General features: G+C 42.0%; 1 protein-coding gene across 1 annotated transcript in view; it reads right to left on the bottom strand.

Moving 5' to 3' along the window:
- The window catches only part of LOC124803407 (facilitated trehalose transporter Tret1-2 homolog), a 78,445-nt gene extending 56,707 nt beyond the window's left edge, over positions 1-21,738 (bottom strand). Inside the window, exon 1 of the mRNA XM_047264591.1 lies at positions 21,470-21,738. Within this exon, the coding sequence (XP_047120547.1) occupies positions 21,470-21,738 (269 nt within the window). The remainder of the gene's footprint in view (positions 1-21,469) is intronic.
- Positions 21,739-24,588: the final 2,850 nt, after the last annotated feature.

Raw genomic sequence — 24,588 nt, 5'->3', positions numbered from 1 at the left:
ATGGGAGAGAGTGGCACAGCAATGGTACAGGATTTGGGCTGGACATCATTAAAAGAAAGGCGTTTTACGTTCAGTCGGAATCTCCTCACGAAATTCCAGTCACCAACTTTCTCCTCCGAATGTGAAAATATTTTGTTGACACCGACCTACATAGGAAGAAACGATCACCACTATAAAATAAGAGAAATCAGACCTCGTACGGAAAGATATAGGTGTTCGTTCTTTCCACACGCTATACGAGATCGGAATAACAGAGAATTGTGAAGGTGGTTCGATGAACCCTCTGCCAGGCACTTAAATGCGATTTGCAGAGGATCCATGTAGATGTAGATGCAGCCTGAAACACCTGTAACGCCTGCAAATACTGAGCACATGATTTCCGTATTCTCTCACTCGATATGCGCAAACTGTTAGTGCTACAGAAACAATGAACAGGACCTTATTGTAGGAAAAATTGTAGTGAAGCCTTTTCTGCAAAGATTACGAAATCTCAGAGAGGCCCCTTATGTAGTGGTACTGAAGGCTGACAAAGATAATGCATCCGATTTTTTACCTCGTAGTGTGTCTGACGATAAGATGCATTGTCTGCTAAGCGACTCTACCTATAGGGTCCAATACGACCCTACAGGAGATGTACAATGGAAAACTTCAGCACTGTTAAATTACCCCTTCAACACCTCAGGAGATCTTTACGAAATTAAGACCACATGGTTGTATACCACGAAGACAGTATGGCTTTTCCAAAATTTACAACGAAAGTGTTCTATTACATCCAATAGTGGGCAACAATGAAGCGCCTAAGTATGATTTATCCAAACGTTTTGCTTCGTTGCTGAGATCGTTGGTGGGAAAATGCCATCACATCCGTAACTTCGCCCACTTTATCAGTGGACATGAGGCTTTCCGTCTAAGCAGTTCTGACCGTTGGGTTAGCTTTGATGTAGTATCACTTTTTACAACGGTCCCCCTCGCAGATTCATTGGCACTAATTGGTAAAATGTTTGAGGCCGTCATCGCTGCTTTGTTTCAGCATCGTCTATCCTCAACCTCTTTTACGTTCAATCAAGAATATTTTAAACAGACTGACTGCGTCGCCATGAGCGGCCCTCTGTCTCCCTTGGTGGCCGACCTTTTTATGCAAGATTACGAGGAGAGAGAGCTTGAAAGAGTTGTCCTTAAACCAGCTATGTTTTGGAGGTACGTGGACGATACTTCCATTGTGTGGCCTCGTGGAGAAGGTAAACTGACGGAATTTCTTCTCCACCTCAACTCCATTCATAACAACATTCGGTTAACCGTGAAAATAGAAAAAGACGGTTATATGCCTTTCTTGGATGTCTGGGTTAGACGAAAGAATGATGGGTCTATGAGCGTGCTTGAAACACTCGTACACAGAGCTCACACCGTCTCAGAACTGGATAATTTACCTAAAGAACACGCCAACCTGAAGTCAGTGCTCAGAAAGAGTGGGTATTCCACCCAGCAGATTAAATGGACAATGTCACTTAAAATCAAGACTCGGGAAGTTGATAAAAAGGAGAACACGCGGCAAAATCTTTAGCCTTTCTTACTTTTGTGGGCACATTTCGTTTAAAATAGCAAGATTCTTCTGTAAATTTGAAGTGGAAGCTATTTTTCGTCCACCGTGTAAGACTGCAGACGTTTTGGGATCGGTGAAGGACGACTTGTTATTACGGAAGGCCGTAATTTACAAAATACCGTATGAGTGTGATATGGCTTACATAGGACAGACCACACGCACTATGAAGTAACGGTGCACTGAACATCAACGTTGCACTCGCCTTTTGCAAACAAGCAAGCCCGCTGTTGCCGAACACTATATTTTCATGGGCATTCAATGGAGACGGCCTTGCCGTCCTCATTGAATGTCCATGAAAATACACCGGTTCCCGTCAGATTACCGAAGTTAAGAGCTGTCGGGCTGGGCTATCACTTGGATGGGTGACCATCCTGTCTGCCGAGCGCTGATGGCAAGGGGGCTGCAGTCTGACCTTGTGAGGCAAACTGAGGAGCTACTTTATTGAGAAGTAGCGGCTCCGGTCTCGTAAACTAACAAATGGCCAGGAGAGCGGTGTGCTGACCACATGCCCCTCAAAATCCTCATCCAGCGACGCCTGTGGGCTGAGAATGTTACGGCGGCCGGTCGGTATCTTTGGGCCCCATGACCTGTTCGGGCGGAGTTTTAGTCTTTATGGTGTAACAGTGATTCTGACCACAGCTACATATTTTTGGGACTAGATTATTGAAGGATCCGTGGAAACTGGCGCAAAACCTAATGAACTGTGATAGCAGTTCCCAGTTTAACAACGCGTGCAACACCCTCATTTACACGGCTGGTTCTGTTCGAAGACGACAGAGTGCGCCAATGGTTGCGGCGAGCAGTAACGCAGAAGACATCTGAGTTACGCAGTTCCACCAGCGAGGGCGCTGCCGCCTTGAAGTGTGGTCCGTCCGCCAACTTGAACAAGGTGAAACGGAGTAACTCATCGTCAGTCGATTGCTGGCCTGGTGATGATTGGCAGGTGCACAGTCAGAATCGTTCAATGACGAGCGGCTGAAAGCCCGAAGTTTGTTTGAGAATTCAATTTCCTGGAAAATTTATAAAATTCCCATACAGCTATGCAATTGTAATTTGCAATGTGTGTAGTATTCTACTAAATGCCTGAAGATTTTACTGTCATCAGAGTAGATTGCCACAATTTTGTTGTAAAATGGAGATGTAAGGAGTAAACTATCGCAATTCTGTAAGCTTACATGTAACCAAGAATATTATTGGGAATCCTAAAAGAATCTGTTACCGATTTTGAGACAAAATTCGTACAAAGTCATTGATTTCTAGTCCGTCCAGGTGAGAAAGGTTTCTAACTCATAATTTCGACTTCTTAATAGATTGCTTCTGTCAAGATCGTTGCTATAACTTTGTAGAATGTGGAGGATATTTCTTTAGCAATGATACATTTACTTAAGTGTAGATATTTATTAATACTTATACATAAAATGTCTAGCACTACCATGGAGTTGCAAACAGCAGCTTAATAGGATATTTAATAAGGTCGATGAGACATTTCTCGTCGCACTCTGCACTTAAAAACATTTACTTACGGAACAAATTTAGTGGCGTGTATTTAATAAAGTATCGGCCTCGTATCTTTTTAAGATGTGATGCCCAGGTGAACAACCGAAGACGGTCAACAAGGAAATGTCAATCAACTGTTAATTTCAGAAATTACCCTCATAAAGTGGTCACTATAATGGGTGGATGACATTGAGATAGGCTTTAGCAGATGGGTGCACATTAGCAAATGCTTTCCCTGTATGCTTGTGTATAGAACTAGATTTTCTGTAACTTTAACAAACAAATGGTTGTTTGCCAATTTATGTAAAAACCGACTGGTAGTATGCAAACGACATAGTACCACCATGATGACGTAACTAACAGCTTAATACTATGTTCTTTAGTCAGGGAGAAACATATCAGGATGTTTTATACGATGATTACCCAGTCGTAAACATATCTGTCACATTTTGTTTAAACATTTATAGTGCTACCACAACTGTGTGTAGTAGAATAGGGAGATAGGTCAGAATTATATTTTACTACTGGGGCAGTGAGGTTGTTTCACTTACCTGAATGTCTTATTCCAACTGCGTGAACATATATAGACTCCTAAGATGTCCACAGTAACACGCACAATCAATTAACTGCGTATGGCTGTATATAATGATACAACATTTTGCTATTTCTACGGTAGGATTTGTGACCGTGTATCTAAAACGCAAGGTAAGTTATATACAATGAAACGCCAAAGAAACTAATATAGGCATGCGTATTGACTTACAGAGATATGTAAACAGGCAGAATACGGCGCTGCGGTCGGCAACGCCTATATAAGACAACAAATGGCAGGTTATCAAGATTTAAGTGAGTTTGAACGAGGTGTTACAGTCGGCACACGAGCGAAGGAACACAGCATCTCTGAGGTAGCGATGAAGTGCGGATTTTCCCTTAAGACCATTTCACGAATGTACCGTGAAATCAGGAATCCTTTAAAACACCAAAACTCAGACATCGCTGCGGCCAGAAAAAGATCCTACAAGAACGGGTCCAACGACGACTGAAGAGAATCGTTCAACGTGACAGAAGTGCAAGCCTTCGGCAAATTGCAGCAGATTTCAATGCTGGGCCATCAACAAGTGTCGGCGTGCGAACCATTCAACGAAACATCATCGATATGAGCTTTCGGAACCAAAAGCCCAATCGTGTACCCTTGATGACAGCACTACACAAAGTTTTACGTCTCGCCTGGGCCCGTCATCATCGACATTCGACTGTTGTTGACTGAAAACATGTTGCCTGGTCGGACAGTCTAGTTTCAAATTGTCTCGAGCGCATGGACGTGTACGGGTATGGAGACGACCTCATGAATCTACATACCCTGCATGTTAGAAGGGGACTGTTCAAGCTGGTGGAGGCTCTGTAAGAGTGTGGGTTGTGTACAGTTAGAGTATGTGTGTCCCCTGATACGTATAGATACGACTCTGATAGGTGACACGTACGTAAGCATCCTGTTTGATCACCTGCATTCATTCATGTCCAGTGTGCATTCCGACGAACGACGTACTTGGCCAATTCCATCAGGACATTGAAACACAATACTCATCCAAAATTGCTACAGAATGCCTCCAGGAAAGCTCTTCTGATTTTAAACACCAAACTCCCCAGACGTGAACATTATTGAGCATACCCGGGATGCCTTGCAACGTGCTGTTCAAAAGAGATCTCCTCCACCTCGTACTCTTACGGATTTATGGTGTCAATTCCCTCCAGCACTACTACAGTAGAGTCCATGCCACGTCGTGTTGCAGCACTTCTGCGTGCTTACGGAGGGCTGTACACAATATTTGGCAGGTTTACCAGTTTCTTTAGCTCTTCAGTGTAGGGTATCAAAAAGGTCAACTTATCGTCCACGTCCCCTACGTCTGAAATATAATGCAAACTATTGTGTATTGCAATATGTCACAGCAGTCATCCACAGGCATTTTACACTCCATAACTTTAATACAGATTGGTTTAACTGTGTATGAGACAGCATTTTTTCCTTTAAGGCCTGTGGAATAACATTGTAGGAATCAATCCTAATTCGATAATATCTATATCTGATGGTATTGTGGAGATCGTCGTCTTGGTTTCAGAAAATTATGTTTCTACAGCTTTAATACAACATTTATGTATAATACTTACGTCTTCTCTGTTGGAATCTGCATTAATAATTTCCACATAGGGAAACAGAACACAGTTTATAATGTTTTGTAGGTCCTGAGTGCCTGGAAAGTTTACGTATAGACCATTTACCTTGTGGTTGTTCTTATCGTCCCCCAGTAACAAAGTGCAGAACACATTTAAACACGGTTGCTAACAGAAATATTCCCTTTGCTTTTCAGAAGTGAGTTATTGACACATTTTGGGCTCTGTCCATCGTCAGAACTCTTGTCAAATAACAATGCAAAGCCATAACCAGTAATGTAATGACCAACACATCAATTGTATAAAATTTATCGAGAGTTGTTGCATGAAGTACAGGAGGAGACACACTAAAAATATGAACAAAATCTTCATATAGAGAATGTAGTCATGTATACCACAAATCGTAACCAGAACTTAACTGATAGGAGGACAGCCTTACATAGCATCACTGACTTCATTTGCCACCAGGTGCTGTGGATGCATAAGGACTGTATCACTGTATTGTACCAACAGAAATAGCCGAAAAACCTTATATTAAAAACATAAATAATGAAAGGAAAGGAATCTGTGTATGAACTTAGAAAAAGAGGAGTATTTACAATATTGCATACAGTTGACATTGTCAACATTTTTCGAATATTTTATACATTGTACCATGTTTGTGCTTTGTATAGTAACGATATAAGGAAATAATTATGAAAACACACACAGACTTTTGAGCCAATGATTATTATAAAATAGCTCACACTCTTAACGTTTTGTCAAAGTGGCACCACATAAGCAACAGACATACCTCTCCTCATCCTAAATGTGCCTATTTACTGCAATGCTTTGTGGTTATATATTGTCACTCACTATTTTACTTTATATTTTGCTTTTTGTATGAATTATGAATTGGGAGTTATTTGTATTTTACCATTTACTACTAATGTGACGCACATAACGTCATTTTTAACTCAGTCTCGCCACGTGGTAGTTGTTCCTGTCGGCTACATTTTGTTTATTGAATCCTGTGCTCTAAATGCACTGTTGTATATATTCATTGTTTTACAATATTTCATGCTTTACTCTTGAATTTTTTCCTTTTATTATTTACATTTTTAATAGAGGTAGTTCAACTAATTCTATGAACACAGTACATCGACTCTGTTATGCATTCATGGTATCTGGCAGCAACTGATATCGGTTAAGCTTTGTCATGCCATTCTGCTGTCAGATGTACATAACATCTTTTGTAAAACTTAGTATATGTGCTATGTTGCTAATTACATTTATGGTTATGGCGTTGTATTCTTCTTTGGTAGATATTTCTGATGATTGTCAGACCTCGAAACACGCCAATAAATCACTTCTCAACAGCAAAGTGAATACTTACTTATCGACCTATTGAACAGTGGATAAAGATTTAAGTTTACATAATGGTTCCCAGATTTATCGAGACCTATTCAATTCAACTATTAGTGAGGATGGATTGTGCTCAAGTTGGGATTTATTGGGTAGGATGATTTACGAGCACAATTATATTGGCAGCTACAATGATTCTATTTATTTTTACATGTATAATGTAACTCACTTTTTCAATTAATCGACGGGGATGCCGTTGGGAAGGGTGGATGCAACTATAGAAGTCTTTAGTATGCAAAAAAGCTGGTTGCAATCTTCAAGATCAGGATTTATTGAACAAAATGACTCACAAGTACATTTACACTATAGCTCACTTCGGCAGTCACACTTTGGAGATTAGCACGCTGTTTAGGAACCATTTCGAAGTCTGTGTTACATGATGCACACTTTGCAAGTACAGTGTGGAGAAGGAATGGTATGAAGTTTTTATTATGCAACAATGCTGTACACATGCATACTCGAAAATCGACAGCCAGTGAGTGCAAACCAGCATGCACACATCGCATCTGGAGTGTGGTTGCAATTGGCTGTGGTGTCTGAATGAGCCACAGCAGGGTCGTGCCATTTCCCCTTCCACCCACTGCAGTCTGCATATGAGAAAAATGTGCCCCCACGTGCACTACTTTGTGTATGTGGTGGTTTGTGGCAGTGACCCCAGATCACAGTATAGGTCTGGAGCAGAGTGCTGAGGTGAATTCATCACTGCTAACTTCAGGTCTGGTTTGGAGGTGAATCCACCCTCACTGGACCAGAATAGTGTTTGGAGATGGGTGCACCAGCTTTAGGTCTGGGATGGTGTCTGAAGGTGAATCTATCAGCATTAGGTCTGGGTAGGGTTCAGAGGTGTATCTACCTGTGGTACATCTGGAACAGTTTTTGGATATGTCCACCTGTGTTAGGTCCAGGGTAGGGTCTTGGGGCATTGGCAACAAACCAGCATATACACAAAATAGGACTAGGGCTAGGTGATTACAATTATTTCCAGTTCTTGCATACATTTTGGATTTTCAGAGCATATACAAAGCTTTGACAGCTGGAGTTGATCAGTACTCTGAGTTATTAACATATGAGAAAATGAGACTGGGTGTCACATTCGTCAGGGGGGTCATGGAGTGACTTTTGCAAGAATCACAAACCATAAAGCTGTATTTCAGATAACTAACACTTTAACCCACTCCATCACAGACCACATAAGGGGTGGCTTTGGCAGTTTGCATTGTGTGCGTTTATAAAAGTTTACCTGGGTAATCATTTGGAGGAGGAAGTAGCAGAAGTGCTCCTGCAATCACTTAGTAGATGCTCTGGTTGGGTGTGGCATTTGTATCACTGTTTGATGGTAAAGAAAGCTGCCTACAACTGACAGGATAACCAATAAGAATAAAATATTCTTGTTCAAAATCTTTAATAATTTGCATATACAATTCGACATGAAATATGAAAAAAATCTGGATCAAAAGGCAAGAAAGGATATTTGCATTCACTATATATGGTAATGGAAAGTAGTCACATGTTGGCATACTTGCAGAAAAATGGTGGATCTGAGGCGTTTATTATATTAGAGAACATACAAAAAATCTGATTATAAACCTCACTTGGATCTTCTTAAAAAAGAGTGGTTATATTGTATTGTGGACTGGACATTGCACATGTTGTCTTAAGGAAAGAAAAAAAGTTTCATAAACGGTTACATCTTCTACAAATAATGTTATTCTCCAGGTCTTGAGGCCTTAACAAAAAAATAGCAATGTGTCAAATAGACTAAGGCCACTCTTTATTAGAGAAATAACTGCTTCAAATACAGTTAACGTGAAAAACTTTGCCATGAAGGAAAACTATAAACAGCTTCCTACCTGAACAAGAACAAACCACTGCTGATGTGTAAGCAAGGCTTACATATTATTTAAAACAGAGGGTATGGGATAAATCTGGATACAAAAGGAGGATACAAGACATCTACATGCGTTACAGTGAGACACAGCGCAAAACATTCTGTAGAAACACATAATAGAAACAAATAATACCTAGGTAGGTCAGATGTTTCTTCGAAAAACTGACCTGTAGAAAAGAATCCTGAATTTTTTGTCAAAACGAAGAACTGTCAGGCAATATCAACGTTTTTTTACGTAGACGCCCTTCGCAGGGCTAAAATATCATTTTATTCTCTGCAAAAACCTGTTGTTAAGATATTTAGACCTGCACTGAGCTGTTCCATGTCATCTGTTAAGAATGGCTTTGCTATCTAGGAAAAGCACGCCAACGACAAATTGTATGCTCCACTAACCTAGTATCGACTCTAGGCTGCATTAGGACGGGTAGCATGGAAAATACCTGATTCTGTTACACACAATCCCTCTGTAACACTACAATTATAATTTGTTGCCTACATTCTTGTGATAGAATGCTTTACAAACTCTCCCACTTTCATAATATTAAACTGATTTTATACATACATTTACTGTTAGAAAAAAGTACTATACAGTGGAAGTAATGGGAATTTGTGCTATAAGGTATGAGTATTTAATGTAAGCACTCGATAAGTAAGTGGTGGATGACATTACATATCTGTACTGTAATAGAAGAGAGACGAAGCATTCTAGAGTCAGAGTGTCAAGACGAAACTACTATTTCCCCTTCATGGGAACAATACTGAGGCAGCAAGAGGCATATTCGAAAGGAAGCACTGGAAATAGTTTCGAGGAAGCAGAAAAGAACCTGTGGCTATACTTTATAAAGTGAGATTTTCTGACGTCCATAGGAATGCTCTAAAGAGCATTCAACTGTATTAAATACTAACAGAGAGTATTTACGATGTGCTCTGCTTAACTCTGTTCCAGTCACCTAATGTGGGGTCAACTAATGAATAACTTACACAGCAGCTGCTCTGTGGTTAACTGTATTCAGTACGACATGAAGTTGTGTGGGAGAAGTGTAACTGACAGTGTAATTTTGTATGTAAATCATCCTATCAAATAAATCTCAACCTTGAACTTGACCGCAATCTAATCTCATTGGTAGGTGAATTGACTAGGTGTGGATAAATCTGGCAATCATGTAGGCTCATCCAGCTTTCTCGACCAGTACAACAGGGCCGCTTTTAGTCTCACACAGTTTCTGACTCATTCAGTTGGCCTGTCGATATCGTGACATAGAATGTGGGAGGGGTGAGGGGTGGGGGGAGGGCGACCTTGATCTTTATTTAGCGGGTTACCTATCCTTCTGCGGCCTGAGCCAGGAACCACACTCTTCCGTTACAGAGTGACTGCATATTTTCAATATCCACAGGTAATTGATAAATAATCACGAGGGTGTAAACATGCTGCCAATCCTAATACGACATGATAGTCTTTCGGCTACAATTTTGACATGAAAGTCTCTGCTCCTATCTGGGAACAAATGTAGGTGCGATCGATCAACCAAAACCTGCATCAACCTTCTTTGGACTACCCTTGGTATGGTCAAATTCTTTGGCCACCCCGCCACATCAGCCTTGGGTTCACGTCACACTCGTCAGGCGAAATGGGCATCAGTTTGCACCAATTCCAAGGCTACTCTATAAATCATTTTCCCATCGGCAACAATGTACCATAGGAGTAACATGTTATCAAATAGAATGATTTCAAGCTGGATTACATATAACATTTATGTGGTCGGAGCCTCTGAGCCACTTCTGGCGTGCAAATGGAATTACCATACATATCTGGTTGACTACTAGGTAACCTTGGCAGCATCTAGAAAGCAAAGAGATGTCATCTGATATCTATTGATTCATCCATCTGGTTCGTCCAGAGCCATGTACTGTCGTCTGAAGTAGCAATTAACTTTCATCTCCCAGGCGACAATTTTTTTTCCGGGAGGTTTATTGCATGTAAATATATTCAAAGTTTTTACTTTATTCGTAATTTAACAAGATACCGAGTGGCAAGAGACTGTGATAACGCACTGCGTTTTTCTGTTTACCACAGAAAGAGTTGTCTTTGAACAATATGGGCGGAATAGGAACACGATAGTGGATCAAAATATTCAAAGAACGTCTTAAGAAGCGCACTGCCAACTTCAGCGACACGGAAATTTTTCCACTGAAGAAAATTAAGGTTACACGTAATTAATACGTTACGACAAACACGTCTTAAGTCTGGATTACCTACAAGTGCACCTCGTATGTACCCTGGTCTCATTAACGGCTTAATTTATGTTAACATTTGGAGCGACTGTTATGTTAGGCGCCTACGATGTAATTTTGGCAGACAGTTATGAGATGAGAATGATGTCATTTTGTACGTGTGATAGGAATAGTATACATCCGATGGACACGTCGCAAATGCTCTCCCAAAAAAACGAAGTACTGTAACACTTAGGTGATCAGCAGTAGACGAAAGAGATCATTGTTTTTGCACGCATTTCACGAGTGGCCGTAAATAACAGCGATGGGGATGGTCAGATGATTGGTCGTGAATGTTTCAGTGTCACAGGAAAGGTCTGCTCAGTGTTTCAAGCATAAACAGTGGTGGACTATACAGCTGATGTTCCAGATAATCACGGTATATGCGATCTTGAGAGATACCGATGTTCAAGTGAAACGAAAGTGAACATATCGAAGCGTACTGTATCGTTTACATTGCAGCGAATGGAAGCGGTCAAAAGCGAACGAGCATTCTCAGATAATTTGCCAATGCTCACTACCTTTCGCTTGTATCTGTGAACAAGCGATTGTACTCGAGGGAACGGCACAGAAAAGCGAGACAACGAGTATAGCATGCCAACCCTACGAACGGTGCGATATTTCGTTTCTAGAGCTAACAGTCGTCAGCCGCCTTATTGGGATAGGCTAACTTTGCACCGAGAACAAGAAGGGTGGCGTAGGAAAAATAAACCGTAGATATCGGAATTTTTACTCATGCGCGAACGGGGTAGCCGGGCGGTCTCAGGCACTTTGCCACGGTTCGCGCGGCTAACTCCTTCGGAGATTCGAGTCCTCCTTCGGGCATGGGTGTGTGTGTTGTCCGTAGCGTAAGTTAGTTTAAGTTAGATTAAGTGGTGTGTAAGCCTAGGGACTGATGACCGCAGCAGTTTGGTCCCATAGGAACTCACCACCACCACAACCAATACCATACGCCAAACGCATGGAGGTAGCGCACTTATCACCGAACTGCACCTCCAGCATTCCTTAGCACTTGAAAGCAGGACGTTAGTCACCGACGAAAAAAATTTGTAGAAAGGCTGACATTACACTTTGGTTCTTAGAAACTGGATACAGTTTTGTTGATAATGGTTTCCCGTTTCAGTTGCGGCTGTAATCAGTTCCTCGCGCCTGAAATGAGATATGGCAAATACTCAAAGATTTTGTAAAAAGATATACTCAATGAATTACGATTAATGAATCACGAACTGTGTCCTACAGCGACCTACCACTCCCTTTCCTTTCCTTACCCGCAAGAGTCGGTGGGTGAAGTAAGTAACTCGGCTTCTTTTGCTACCCTCAGTTACTAATTTCCCATCTTCTTGATGGTAAGGTAGACGGAACTCTAAGGCTTGGTGAAGCTAATCTTCCTAGGGAAAGATAACCGTGATGACAAATCCTGGTTGGGGATTGTATTACGGGCCAGCTCCTCGCCGATAGCCAGCTGAAATATCTGGCAATATGACTGGGTTTCCGGCTGGTTTTCGTGGAATTCGGCGACGGAGGTGAAACTAGTCTTAGCATTTTGATTTCTAGATTGTACAAAGAATCCGGAATAAACACCATAAGACTATACAACACTGATGTTGCTATGCTTACCGAAACAAAGAGGAGAGGTATTGCTGTGAATATCTGCAGGAGTTCGCCCATTGTTTTAGTGGAGTAGTCAAAAACAGACGAGAAGAGGACTGTCCATTATTCTAAGTAAACTATGGTCTAAATATGTTATCTAGAGAAAAGCAGTTAAGGAAAGATTAATAATGCTCAGTCTAAGTGATAGATCTATGAATATGAATACGGGAGTCTTCACTCCTACCGACGGTGCACCCGTGAAAGTAAAAATGATTTTGAACATTAGCTGATAGAGCTTATAGAAGTCGTTCCAAGTGACCATGAATTGCTACTGGCAGGAGATTTTAACAGAACAGTAGGGAAAGAGCGCAACAGTAAAGCTATTGACATCTACATCTACATCTGCATAGATGCTCCGAAAGCAACCGTACGGCGCGTGGCAGAGGATATCCTGTACCACTCCCAGTCATTTCCTTTCCTGCTCAGTCGCAAGTGGAGGAGGGAAAAACAGCTGTCTGTATGCTCCGTTGAGCCGTAATTTATCGTTTGTTGTCTTCGTGGTCGTTACTCGCAATCTATGTAAGTGGCAGTAGCATCGTCATCGTTCTGCAGTCAGCTTCAAATGCCGGTTCTCTGAATTTTCTCGATAGTGTTTCTCGGAAAGAACGTCTGCTTCTCGCCAGTGACTCCCACTTGTGTTCTCGAAGCATTTCCGAGACACGTGTTGTTCGAACCTACAAGTAAAACCTGTAAACCGAAGCCGACCATTCGCTTTCCCTACCACAGTGCTCACATTATCGCTCCATTTAATATCACTTTGCATTGCTATGCCCAGAAATTTAAACAATGTGACTGTGTCAAGCAGGACACTACTAATACTGTATCCGAATCTTACAGGCTTGTTTCTCCTACTTATTCATATTAACTTCCATTTTTCTACATTTGGAACTAGCTGCCATTCATCACACCAACTAGAAATTTTGTCTAATTCAGCGGGTATCCTCAGACAGTCATTCAACTTCGAAATCTTACCGTACACGACAGCATGATTAGAAAACAACCGCAGTTTTCTGCCCACTCTATCCTCCAAATCATTTGTGTATACAGGGTGTTACAAAAAGGTACGGCCAAACTTTCAGGAAACATTCCTGTCACACACAAAGAAAGAAAATATGTTATGTGGACATGTGTCCGGAAACGCTTACTTTCCATGTTCGAGCTCATTTTATTACTTCTCTTCAAATCACATTAATCATGGAATGGAAACACACAGCAATAGAACGTACCAGCGTGACTTCAAACACTCTTTTACAGGAAATGTTCGAAATGTCCTCCGTTAGCGAGGATACATGCATCCACCCTCCGTCGCATGGAATCCCTGATGCTCTGATGCAGCCCTGGAGAATGGCGTATTGTATCACAGCCGTCCACAATACGAGCACGAAGAGTCTCACACATTTGGTGCCGGGGTTGCGTAGACAAGAGCTTTTAAATGCCCCCATAAATGAAAATCAAGAGGGTTGAGGTCAGGAGAGCGTGGAGGCCATGGAATTGGTCCGCCTCTACCAATCCGTCGGTCACCGAATCTGTTGTTGAGAAGCGTACGAACACTTCGACTGAAATGTACAGGAGCTCCATCGTGCATGAACCACATGTTGTGTCGTACTTGTAAAGGCACATGTTCTAGCAGCACAGGTAGAGTATCCCGTATGAACTCATGGCGGTGAATCGAGGAAGTACAGTACATACTGACGAAACTAAAATGAGCTCTAACATGCAAATTAAGCGTTTCCGGACACATGTCCACATAACATCTTTTCTTTATTTGTGTGTGAGGAATGTTTCCTGAAAGTTTGGCCTTACCTTTTTGTAACACCCTGTATAGAGAACAACAGCCGTCCTATCTCACTTACCTGGAGCAGTCCTGACGATACGCATGTCTCTGATGAACACTCGCTGCCGAGGCAAAATACTGCATTCTATATCTTAAGAAGTTGAGGATGATTTTAGGAATGAGAATGTGAAAAGTTTGGTGGATTGATTAGAGCGATATGATTTACGAATGTTTGTAAGGATATACATAAATTATCACAGTGTAACCATACGAGAGGGCTGAAATCAGTTACGAATTATCTAATCTTTAGGCAAAAGGCCAATATAAAAATAGAGGATGTCAGAGTTAAAAGAGGACAATGTTGTGGAAGTGACCATCATCTGGTGGAATATAAAGTATATTTCTCCTATACTTACAGAAGCTGTGGCGCACAGAATACGACGCAAAATTCTGACCAGCCCGAAGTAGACAGTACTGAGTACTTATACCAACAGCACCTGTCAAAAAAACTGGAGAGTGCAAAGAGAAAAGTAGAAGAGGAATATGAGAACATAAAGAAGGCCATAGATGAAGCAGCAAAAGAAGCATTTGGAGAATATGAAACGAAGAAAAAATAAGTTTGGCGGGATCTAGAATTACCTGAGATGAAAGGAATGAAAAAAAGAATCCTGAATGTGAATGGCAGTCAAAGTATTGGACCCTCTATACACAACTGTAAATGTGTTAAAAAGAAAAAAGTATGGGAGGCGATGAGGCAATAGGAGGACACACGGCCTTTACATATAAAAGTTCATCAAGCTGTGAGGCTCTATGAAATGAGTTAGGCAAGATGATAAGGATCAATATATCCAGAGCTGGTGGAGTTCAGACCACTGAAGTTGTTGGAGATACTAAGGAAGTTGTTTGAAAGTATACTAACTGGATAAGACGTTCCATCGGAATGGATATCATGTTACATAACACCGGTGCATAGAAAAGGGCCACGGAATGACCCAAATATTTTTAGAGGATTGACAGTTATCCTTTTTGTTGGAAGACTATACTCGAAGATACTTATATATATGATGGGGAAGAAATAAGGCAAAAGCGCCTAGAAGAAGAAGCGAGATTGGTCGGTAGTGAACACCAACTTCAGAATGAAATAGTTGTTGTTGTTGTGGTCTTCATTCCAGACACTGGTTTCATGCAGCTCTCCATGCTACTCTTTCCTGTGGAAGCTTCTTCATCTCCTAGTACCTACTGCAACCTACATCCTTCTCAATCTGTTTAGTGTATTCATCTCTTGGTCTCCCTCTACGATTTTTACCCCGCACCCTGCCCTCCAATGCTAAATTGGTGATCTCTTGATGCCTCCGAATATGTCCTACCAAGAGATCCCTTCTTCTAGTCAAGTCGTGCCCCAAATTTCTCCTCTCCCCAATTCTGTTCAATACTTCATAATTAGTTATGTGATCTGCCCATCTAATTTTCAGTCAAGTCGTGCCCCAAATTTCTCCTCTCCCCAATTCTGTTCAATACTTCATAATTAGTTATGTGATCTGCCCATCTAATTTTCAGCATTCTTCTGTAGCACCACATTTCGAATACTTCTATTCTATTCTTGTCTAAACTATTTATCGTCCACGTTTCACTTCCATACGTGGCTACACTCCATACAAATTCTATCAGAAACGATTTCCTGACACTTAAATCTATACTCGATGTTAACAAGTTTCTCTTCTTCAGAAATGCTTTCCTTGCCATTGCCAGTCTACATTTTGTATCCTCTCTACTTCGACCATCATCAGTTATTTTGCTCCCCAAATAGCAAAACTCCTTTACTACTTTAAGTGTCTCATTTCCTAATCTAATTCCTTCAGCATCACCCGACTTAATTCGACTGCATTCCATTATCTTCGTTTTGCTTTTGTTGATGTTCATCTTATATCCTCCTTTCAAGACACTGTCCATTCCGTTCAACTGTTCTTCCAGGTCCTGTGCTGTCTCTGGCAGAATTACAATGTCATCGGCGAACCTCAAAGTTTTTAGTTCTTCTCCATGGGTTTTAATACCTACTCCGAATTTTATTTTGTTTCCTTTACTGCTTGCTCAATATACAGAATAAATAACATCGGGGATGGGCTACAACCCTGTTTCACTCCCTTCCCAACCACTGCTTCCATTTCATGCCCCTAGACTCTTATAACTGCCATCTGGTTTCTGTACAAATTGTAACTAGCCTTTCGCTCCCTGTGTTTTACTTACCCCTACCAGCTTCAGAATTTTAAACAGAGGTCAGTCAAAAGCTTTCTCTAAATCTATAAATGCTAGAAACGTAGGCTTGCCTATCCTTACTCTATTTTCTAAGATACGTCGTAGGGTCAGTATTGCCTGACGTGTTCCAACATTTGTACGGTATCCAAATTGATCTTCCCCGAGGTCGGCTTCGACCAGTTTTGCCATTCGTCTGTGAAGAACCCCATTCCAGACCTCCTTACTTCACAAAAATCCGAGGAGATATAGACAATAAAACGCAAGTCTTTCTGCACCGAAGGCAACTGCGCTAACCATTCGCTACAGAGGCGGTATAGAACATAAAATAACTACATGCGAAAAGCTGCAAAAATATTTATAAGCCTACATGCTGGCCGTTTATAGCTTTACCCTCTAAAAATGACTGATTACTTTCTATTCAAGAACTATTCTTTTTTTAGGTGTTGGTAACGTGAACCTATGGAAATTTTGGAAATTTGTGGTAAGTTCTATGGGACAAAACTGCTGAGTTCATCGGTCCCTAGGCTTACACCCTACTTAAGCTAAGTTAAACTAACTTACACTAAGGACAACACACACACCTATGCCCGACGGAGGGCTCGAACCTCCGACGGGGCGACCCGCGCGAACTTTTGCAGACCGTACGGCTACTCCGTGTGGAGTAAACCTATGAAATCTACGTATGAAAAATACTTCCGCCATCTGTCAGACGTTTTATTTTCCTGGGTAGATTGCCAAACAGTTTTGCAGCTACGTATTTCACCCCTTTTTGCGCCAAAGCTGGAATCGTTAAAGACTATCGCAGATTTATTTATTTGTGGTATTATCATTGTTAATGTCTCTGCTTTCCCAAACAGATGGAATGTTCATAGCAAATTTCGTAAATGCGTAAATGTCTTGTGAGGCCATAGTTGACGTTCCCAGCTGGTTGGAGATGCCTGAAAAAAGTACACGTGTGAACCCTCCACATAATTCTAATTACTTTCTTTGTACAATGATTTTTTGCGGTATACCATAATTTTATCTTGTGTGGCGTTTGACAATGAAAATATTCAAAATATCCCCAAAGTTGGCATTCTATTTTTGTGGCAGAAGCAAGAGAATCTAAGCGTAGCAGCTCTGCTAAGCACAGTTTTTTAAATTTAAGTTTTCACGAGTACGAACACAAAAGAAATTTTAACTTTCTTCCTTATCTATTGCGTCTTATTATAAGAGGCTAATAAGAGGTGGCATGTTTGCAACAGAACAGAACTGTACGAACTGTGGTTTTTCATAATTAACGTCGAGAAAGAGGAGAAGTGGGTTTGAGATGTACTTTTACAGAAGGATGCTGGAAATCGACAGGCGTCAATTAAGTTCTGGGGTAATAACAATCGCAATGATTATTTCCGTTTAAAAATTTGGTATATGGCTGCAGCACCAACCGTAGACTGAAATCTTCTTGTAGAAACAGTGACAGCCAATTAGTTGAAAAACGGAAGGTTTATAAATACCCCTTTACCATGGTTTAAACGTTAAAAAAAAACCTCTTACACAGAGAGAAATATTGACAGCTACATTACATCTTAAGGCAGACACACCTTAAAATACAGTCGAAAGACGCGTCATGTTATGGATGTCTTAATTATTAAGGAGGTGAAATTTTATAATTGACTGATGCCTTTCAGCTGTATTATAACGTAGCTCTGCCACGACATGTAATCCAGTCGTCAATATTTCTTTCTAAAGAAGACATTTTTATAAACGTTGAACAATGGTGAAAGAGATTTAATAAACCATCCATTTTGCAACTGAATAGCTGTTTACTATTTCTACAAGAAGATTATTTCCGTGTTGAACTTACAGAGTGTAGGTGATGATGAATTAAACCAACGAACAGTAGCTTTTAGTTTCGTAGAAACTGGTATATGCATGCGTATTAAAATACAAAGATACGCAAACAGGCAGAATACGGCGCTGCGGTCGGCAACGCCTAAATAAGACAACAAGTGTCTGGCACAGTTGTTAGATCGGTTACTGCTGCTACAATGGCAGGTTGTCAAGATTTAATTGAGTTTGAGCGTTGTGTTACAGTCGGCGGACGAGCAATGGGACACAGCACCTCCGAGGTAGCGATGAAATGAGGTTTTCCCGTACGACCATCTCACGAATGTACTCTGACCGTCAGGAATCCGGTGAAACATGAAATCTCCGACAGCACTGCGACTGGAACAAGTTCCTGCAAGAACGAGACCAAAGACAATTAAAGAGAATCGTTGAACCATTCCGCAATATGATGCAGGTTTCAATGCTGGGTCATCAGCAAGTGTCAGCGTGCGAACCGTTCAACGATACATCATCGACATAGGCTTTCGTAGTCCAAGGCCCACTCTTGTACCCTTGATGACTGCACGACACAAACCTTTACGCCACGTCTGGCCCCTTCAACACCGTCACTGGACTGTTGATGACTGGAAACATGTTGCCTGGTCGGACGGTCTCATTTCAAATTGTGTCGAACGAATGGACGTGTACAGGTATGGAGACAACCTCATGAATCCACAGACCCTGCGTGTCAGCAGGGGACTGTTCAAGCTCTTGGAGGCTCTGTAATTGTGTGGGTTCAAATGGTTCAAATGGCTCTCAGCAGTATGGGACTTAACATCTGTGGTCATCAGTCCCCTAGAACTTAGAACTACTTAAACCTAACTAACCTAAGGACATCACACACATCCATGCCCGAGGCAAGATTCGAACCTGCGACCTTAGCGGTCACGCGGTTCCAGACTGAAGCGCCTAGAAACTCACGGTCACACCGGCCGGCCAATTGTGTGGGGCGTGTGCAGTTGGAGTATATGGGTTCCCTTATACATCTAGATACGACTCTGACAGGTGACACGTACGTAAGCTTCCAGTTTGATCACCTGCATCCATTCATGTCCATTGTGCATTCCAACGAACTTGGGCAATTCCAGCTCTTCAGTGCGACACCCCAAGCGTCCAGAATTGCTGCAGAGTGGTTCCAGAAGTGAGCCTACTCTTCTGAGTCTAAACACTTCCGTTGGCTACTAAACTATCCAGACATGAATGTGGTGTCACCGCCAGACACCACACTTGCTAGGTGGTAGCCTTTAAATCGGCCGCGGTCCGTTAGTATACGGCGTACCCGCGTGTCGCCACTGTCAGTGATAGCAGACCGAGCGCTACCACACGGCAGGTCTACAGAGACGTCCTGGCACTCGCCCCAGTTGTACAGCCGACTTTGCTAGCGAAGCTACACTGACCGATACGCTCTCATTTGCCGAGACGATGGTTAGCATAGCCTTCAGCTACGTCATTTGCTACGACCTAGCAAGGCGCCATAGCATTTGACAATTAATATTATGAAGCATGTACCGTAACGAGAGATGTTCTACAATTGTGGATTAAAGTTAAGTATTATATCAACTACGTACTTTATTTGCTACTATTAATTCCCTTAACTGTTACAGACCTCACACCAGTCAGCGTGTAATTAAACGCGTGCATTTCGGCCTCCTCTAGCAACACAGTGTTGGCTCTTCTGCCAACACTACAATGAACATTATTGAACATGTCTGGGATGCCTTGTAACATACCGTTAGGAAGAGATCTCCACCTTCTCGTACTCTTACGGATTTATGGACAGCCCTGCAGGATTCATGTTGTCAGTTCTCTACAGCACTACTTCAGACTTTAGTCGAGTCCATGTCACGTCGTGTTGCGGCACTTCTGCTTGCCCGCGGGGCCCCTACACGATATCAGGCAGGTGTACCAGTTTATTTGGCCTTCACTGTATTTGGAAGGCACGGTGGAGGATCTTACAGTGAAACATCCCCTTAAAAAAACTTATAAATTTCTGTGCTGATAAACATCTTACGTTATTTGATTTTCAAACAGCTGTGCAAAACTGAACGTAGTCAGACATTTCTCTCTTTACTTATTTTGTTCGTCTTTAAACTGACACACAATATTTTTAGCGCAACGTAATCTGACTTACAATAATCCCTACAAAAAAAAATGGCCCTGACTAACAATAGCCTATACCTTACATGAATCACTTACCTCACAAAAATCTTCGTTACTCAAACTACTGCAATACAGCGAGTGCTAATACTGCCAGCTAAATAAAAGATTCTAACTACTGAAGGCACTAACTACTGATAGGCATAGTTAGCAAATGGAAGATTTTGATAGACAACAAAAGATGTATTTACCTTAACAGTGATCAAAAGGTCATTATTCATTATATGATTTGTGACATCCAGTTTGGCAAGATTCCTTTTTCTGACTGACACACGTTCAAATCGTCCACTCATATTAACATCTCAAAACTCTGGCTTCTCTCTCCCCACACCCACCACAGCTGGTTGCTCAACTCCAACTGCACAACGCTACGCGCTGTTAACAGCCAACTGCCCAACACTACAATAGCAAATATTCCAACAATGCCAACCAGCCACAGATTGCACACAGCAGAGTCAGTGATTTTCATATAGAGCGCTACGTGTCGTTACCAACATAAAAACCTAAACAGCCTACTTACAACAGTTCTGCAACGGAAAATTCTCTCGTGGCCAAAAGAGAGGACGCCTATCGCCTTCTCGCTAGGAAATGTCCTGGCCTTGGGCAGTGACACATGTGACCTGCCTCTGGCTGCTCTTCCTCAGATTAAAGCGGCCTCCTTATGCAAATGAAGAGGTTCTCCAAAGAACTGGCGGGGAAAGGAATTAGCAGAAAAAAAGTGACTAGAGGAAGTGACGTACTAATTGTAGCCGTAGAGGAGATATGCTGTACGGAAAGACAGAGGTTGGAACATACCCAACAAATAATACAGGACGTTGTGTGCAAATGAGGAGGTGAGGAAAGACTCTGGCACAGGAGAAGAAGTCACGGTGGGCTGCGTTAAATCAAGGGGAAAAAAAATTAAGCAGGTTTCCATAATTCTCAAGACTACCACTCTTACCTTGCGATGTAGAGAGCTTCGATGGAAGTTGAGAACATCTGGATGATCAGACTGGCGAGCAGCGGTGTTGCTGTGGCGTAGCCGAGCATTTTGCGGCCCACGTGAGCGCTGGCAGCCGCAGTCAAGGGAATGAACGCCATGTTGCTGAGTAGCTGCAGAGAGGCCACCCAGGATGCCTCATCCACAGTTATCGGCCGATCTCGGAGTCCGCTGTCTGCAGACATCAGCTGTGGCAGCGCCATCGCCGGCCACACCATGGCCGAGCCCATGGCGAATACGTTCAGGCTCACTGCGCAAGCACATAGAAAATTCGGTACAATCTTCAGTGAAATTAAAAGCAAAGGCGTCAACATTAATAGTATAAGACGATCTCTGATGTTAAATACGATGAGAGAGAGGATAGGTGGTAAGAGTACACTGAAGGCCTCTAAGAGGATGAGGAAAGGTCTAGTGCCTTGAAAAAAATGGAAGAGAAAGCGAAATGACTGCAGGGGAGGTATGAAGAAATCAGAAAATAAATGGTCGTCGAAAGGACTGATTCAGCGTATAAACAAGCCAAAGCATCCCTTGTTGAAGAAAGCAAGAGTGGAATGGGAGTTCCGATGTTAAACACAGACGAGGAAGCGGATTGATGGAAAAAGTATGCTGAAGACCTCTACGAGGACGACGACTAGCCTGGTGTGACAGATGAATTGGAGTCGTTACGGATGACACTGGAGAGCCAGCATTAGAGTTTAACAGAGCTATGGAAGAACTGTGATCAGATGTGGAGAAGGGCAGAAATAATATTGCGTAAGAATTTCTAAAACCATTAGGAAAGTGCCAACCGTACGACTACTGAAGTGGGTGTGTAGAATCAACGAGATACGAGAAATATCATCAGATTCATGGGAAAATATTGTCCACACAAACCGTTAGATAGAAAGCGCAGGTAAGTGCGAGAACTATCGCACAAGCAGCTTAACAGTTCGTGCATCTAAGCTGCTGACAATAATAATGCACAGAACGGTGGAAAGTAAAATTTAGCAACTGTTAGAATACGACCAGTTAGGCTGTAGAAAAGGCAAAGGCACCAGAGTGGTATTTCTGACATAGAGCTTGATAATGGGAGAAAGGCATAAGAAAAATCAAGACATATTCTTAGGATTTGTCGACCTAGAAAAAACCTGCGAAAATGTAAAATGGTGCAAGATGTTCGGGATTAGCACAAATAGAGATGAAAGGTATGGGGAAAAACGGGTACGTGGGGAAAATGCGAATGGAAGGTAAACAACGAAATGCTCGAATTAAGAAAGGATATAAGACAAGGATGTAGTCCTTCCCTCCTACTGTTCAGTCTACACGTGGAAGAAGCAATGACGGTAATAAAAGAAAAGTTCAATAGTGGGATAAAAATTGAGAGTGAAAGGATAGTATTTATCTAAGATTCTTTGATGACAATGTCACCCTCTGTTAAAGTAAGGAAGAACTGCAGAACCTGTTAAAAACAAAGACCAGTCTAATACACACAGAATATGGATTGAGAGTAACGCAAAAAAGACGAAAACCATGAGAATTACCAGAAATAAGATTACTGATAAACTTAACATCAAAATTGGTGACCACACCGTAGGTGAAATGAGGCACTTCTCCCACCTTGGAAGAAGGAAGGAAGAAGTGAGTTTAAAGTCCTGTCGATAATGAGGTCATTGGAAGAGTCAAAGAAATTGAAGATATTAGCTACCAGTGGGCACTGATTTAAGTTGAAAATTTATGCCATTTCAGGATTCGAACCGGGTCTCCTGATTACTAGGTAAGTTAGCGGACCACTATGTCATCTGGACACAGTAGTCATTACAACCACGTGGACTAGCCTAGCACACCTCCCGTCAGGCTCAAATTCTCTACTTATACTACACACTACTGAAGTAGTGCCACTGCTCTTTAGCCTCATTAGTCGCTCCATCTCACCAATTCCAGTAAGAGTCAGAGCATCGTGTGCCAACCGCAGCTCGTGGTCGTGCGGTAGCGTTCTCGTTTCCCACGCCCGGGTTCCCGGGTTCGATTCCCGGCGCGGTCAGGGATTTTCTCTGCCTCGTGATGACTCGGTGTTGTGTGATGTCCTTAGGTTAGTTAGGTTTAAGTAGTTCTAAGTTCTAGGGGACTGATGACCTCAGATGTTAAGTCCCATAGTGCTCAGAGCCATTTCAACCTTCGTGTGCCTCTACACTGAAGGGATCATTGGCCATCATTGCCTGAAGTGGTATATGTCCGTTCTTTCGGACATGTCCGAAATTTCTTTCACATGCTTACTCACAATCCCACACAGAGACTCTGGAGGAGGAATGCTCCTATTTATTGATTTTCTGCCCATACACAGCCCCACTTCCTTGCATTCAACCTGTATGAATGAGGGTGAATGAGGAAACAGGGAAAAGAGAACACAAAACTCGCTTCAGCATTGTCAGAGTGTTTGGTAGTCTATTAGGGTTTAATGTAATACTGCAAACTCCAACTTTTGGGTAGGTAATGCTGGGACCGAAGAAGCTGACCTGCTAGTACTGTCGAACCACCGTCTCCGCATGCATCTTATTATCAGTTGGTACCTGTTTTCCCACCCAGTGACTAGTCCTGTCGTTGGGACAGAGAGACGTGCGTGGGTTACTAGGTTCCTGGCAGCACGACCGGTAAGGTGTGGAAGTCTCTGGTAAGTGCGCTCTTAATTCTATCGACAGAGGTCCTTGGCACTTACGTAGCGTTTTCTTTTCAGTTTCTAGGCGTTGTAGGCTTTACTAGGGGTCGTGTTAGTTTTTCGACTATTGAGTATACTTCGTATGGAAAGCGCCTGAAACCTCATCATTATAACTAGTTTTCTTTATGATCCATATCTTTGCTGTTGTGGTCTTCAGCCAACCAAGTAGTCTTTAACTCTCCCCTGCCAAAGTAGAACGATTAGAAAATGACCGCGCGTGTTACAATAAGCACGATGATATACAATTTAATTGTAAATTTTCGTAATTTTAACTAGTTTTGCTTCTGATTCACATCTTCGTTATTGTGGCCCTCAACCAGATATGTCGTCGGTTATTCTGTCTCTAAGACAGAACATTTCATAAATGACTGTGCGTGTGCTGTAACAA

The sequence above is a fragment of the Schistocerca piceifrons genome, chromosome 6 (genome assembly GCF_021461385.2).
Source record: "Schistocerca piceifrons isolate TAMUIC-IGC-003096 chromosome 6, iqSchPice1.1, whole genome shotgun sequence".
In the NCBI taxonomy this organism is placed as follows: domain Eukaryota; kingdom Metazoa; phylum Arthropoda; class Insecta; order Orthoptera; family Acrididae; genus Schistocerca; species Schistocerca piceifrons.
This window is presented reverse-complemented; position numbering and strand designations above follow the sequence as displayed.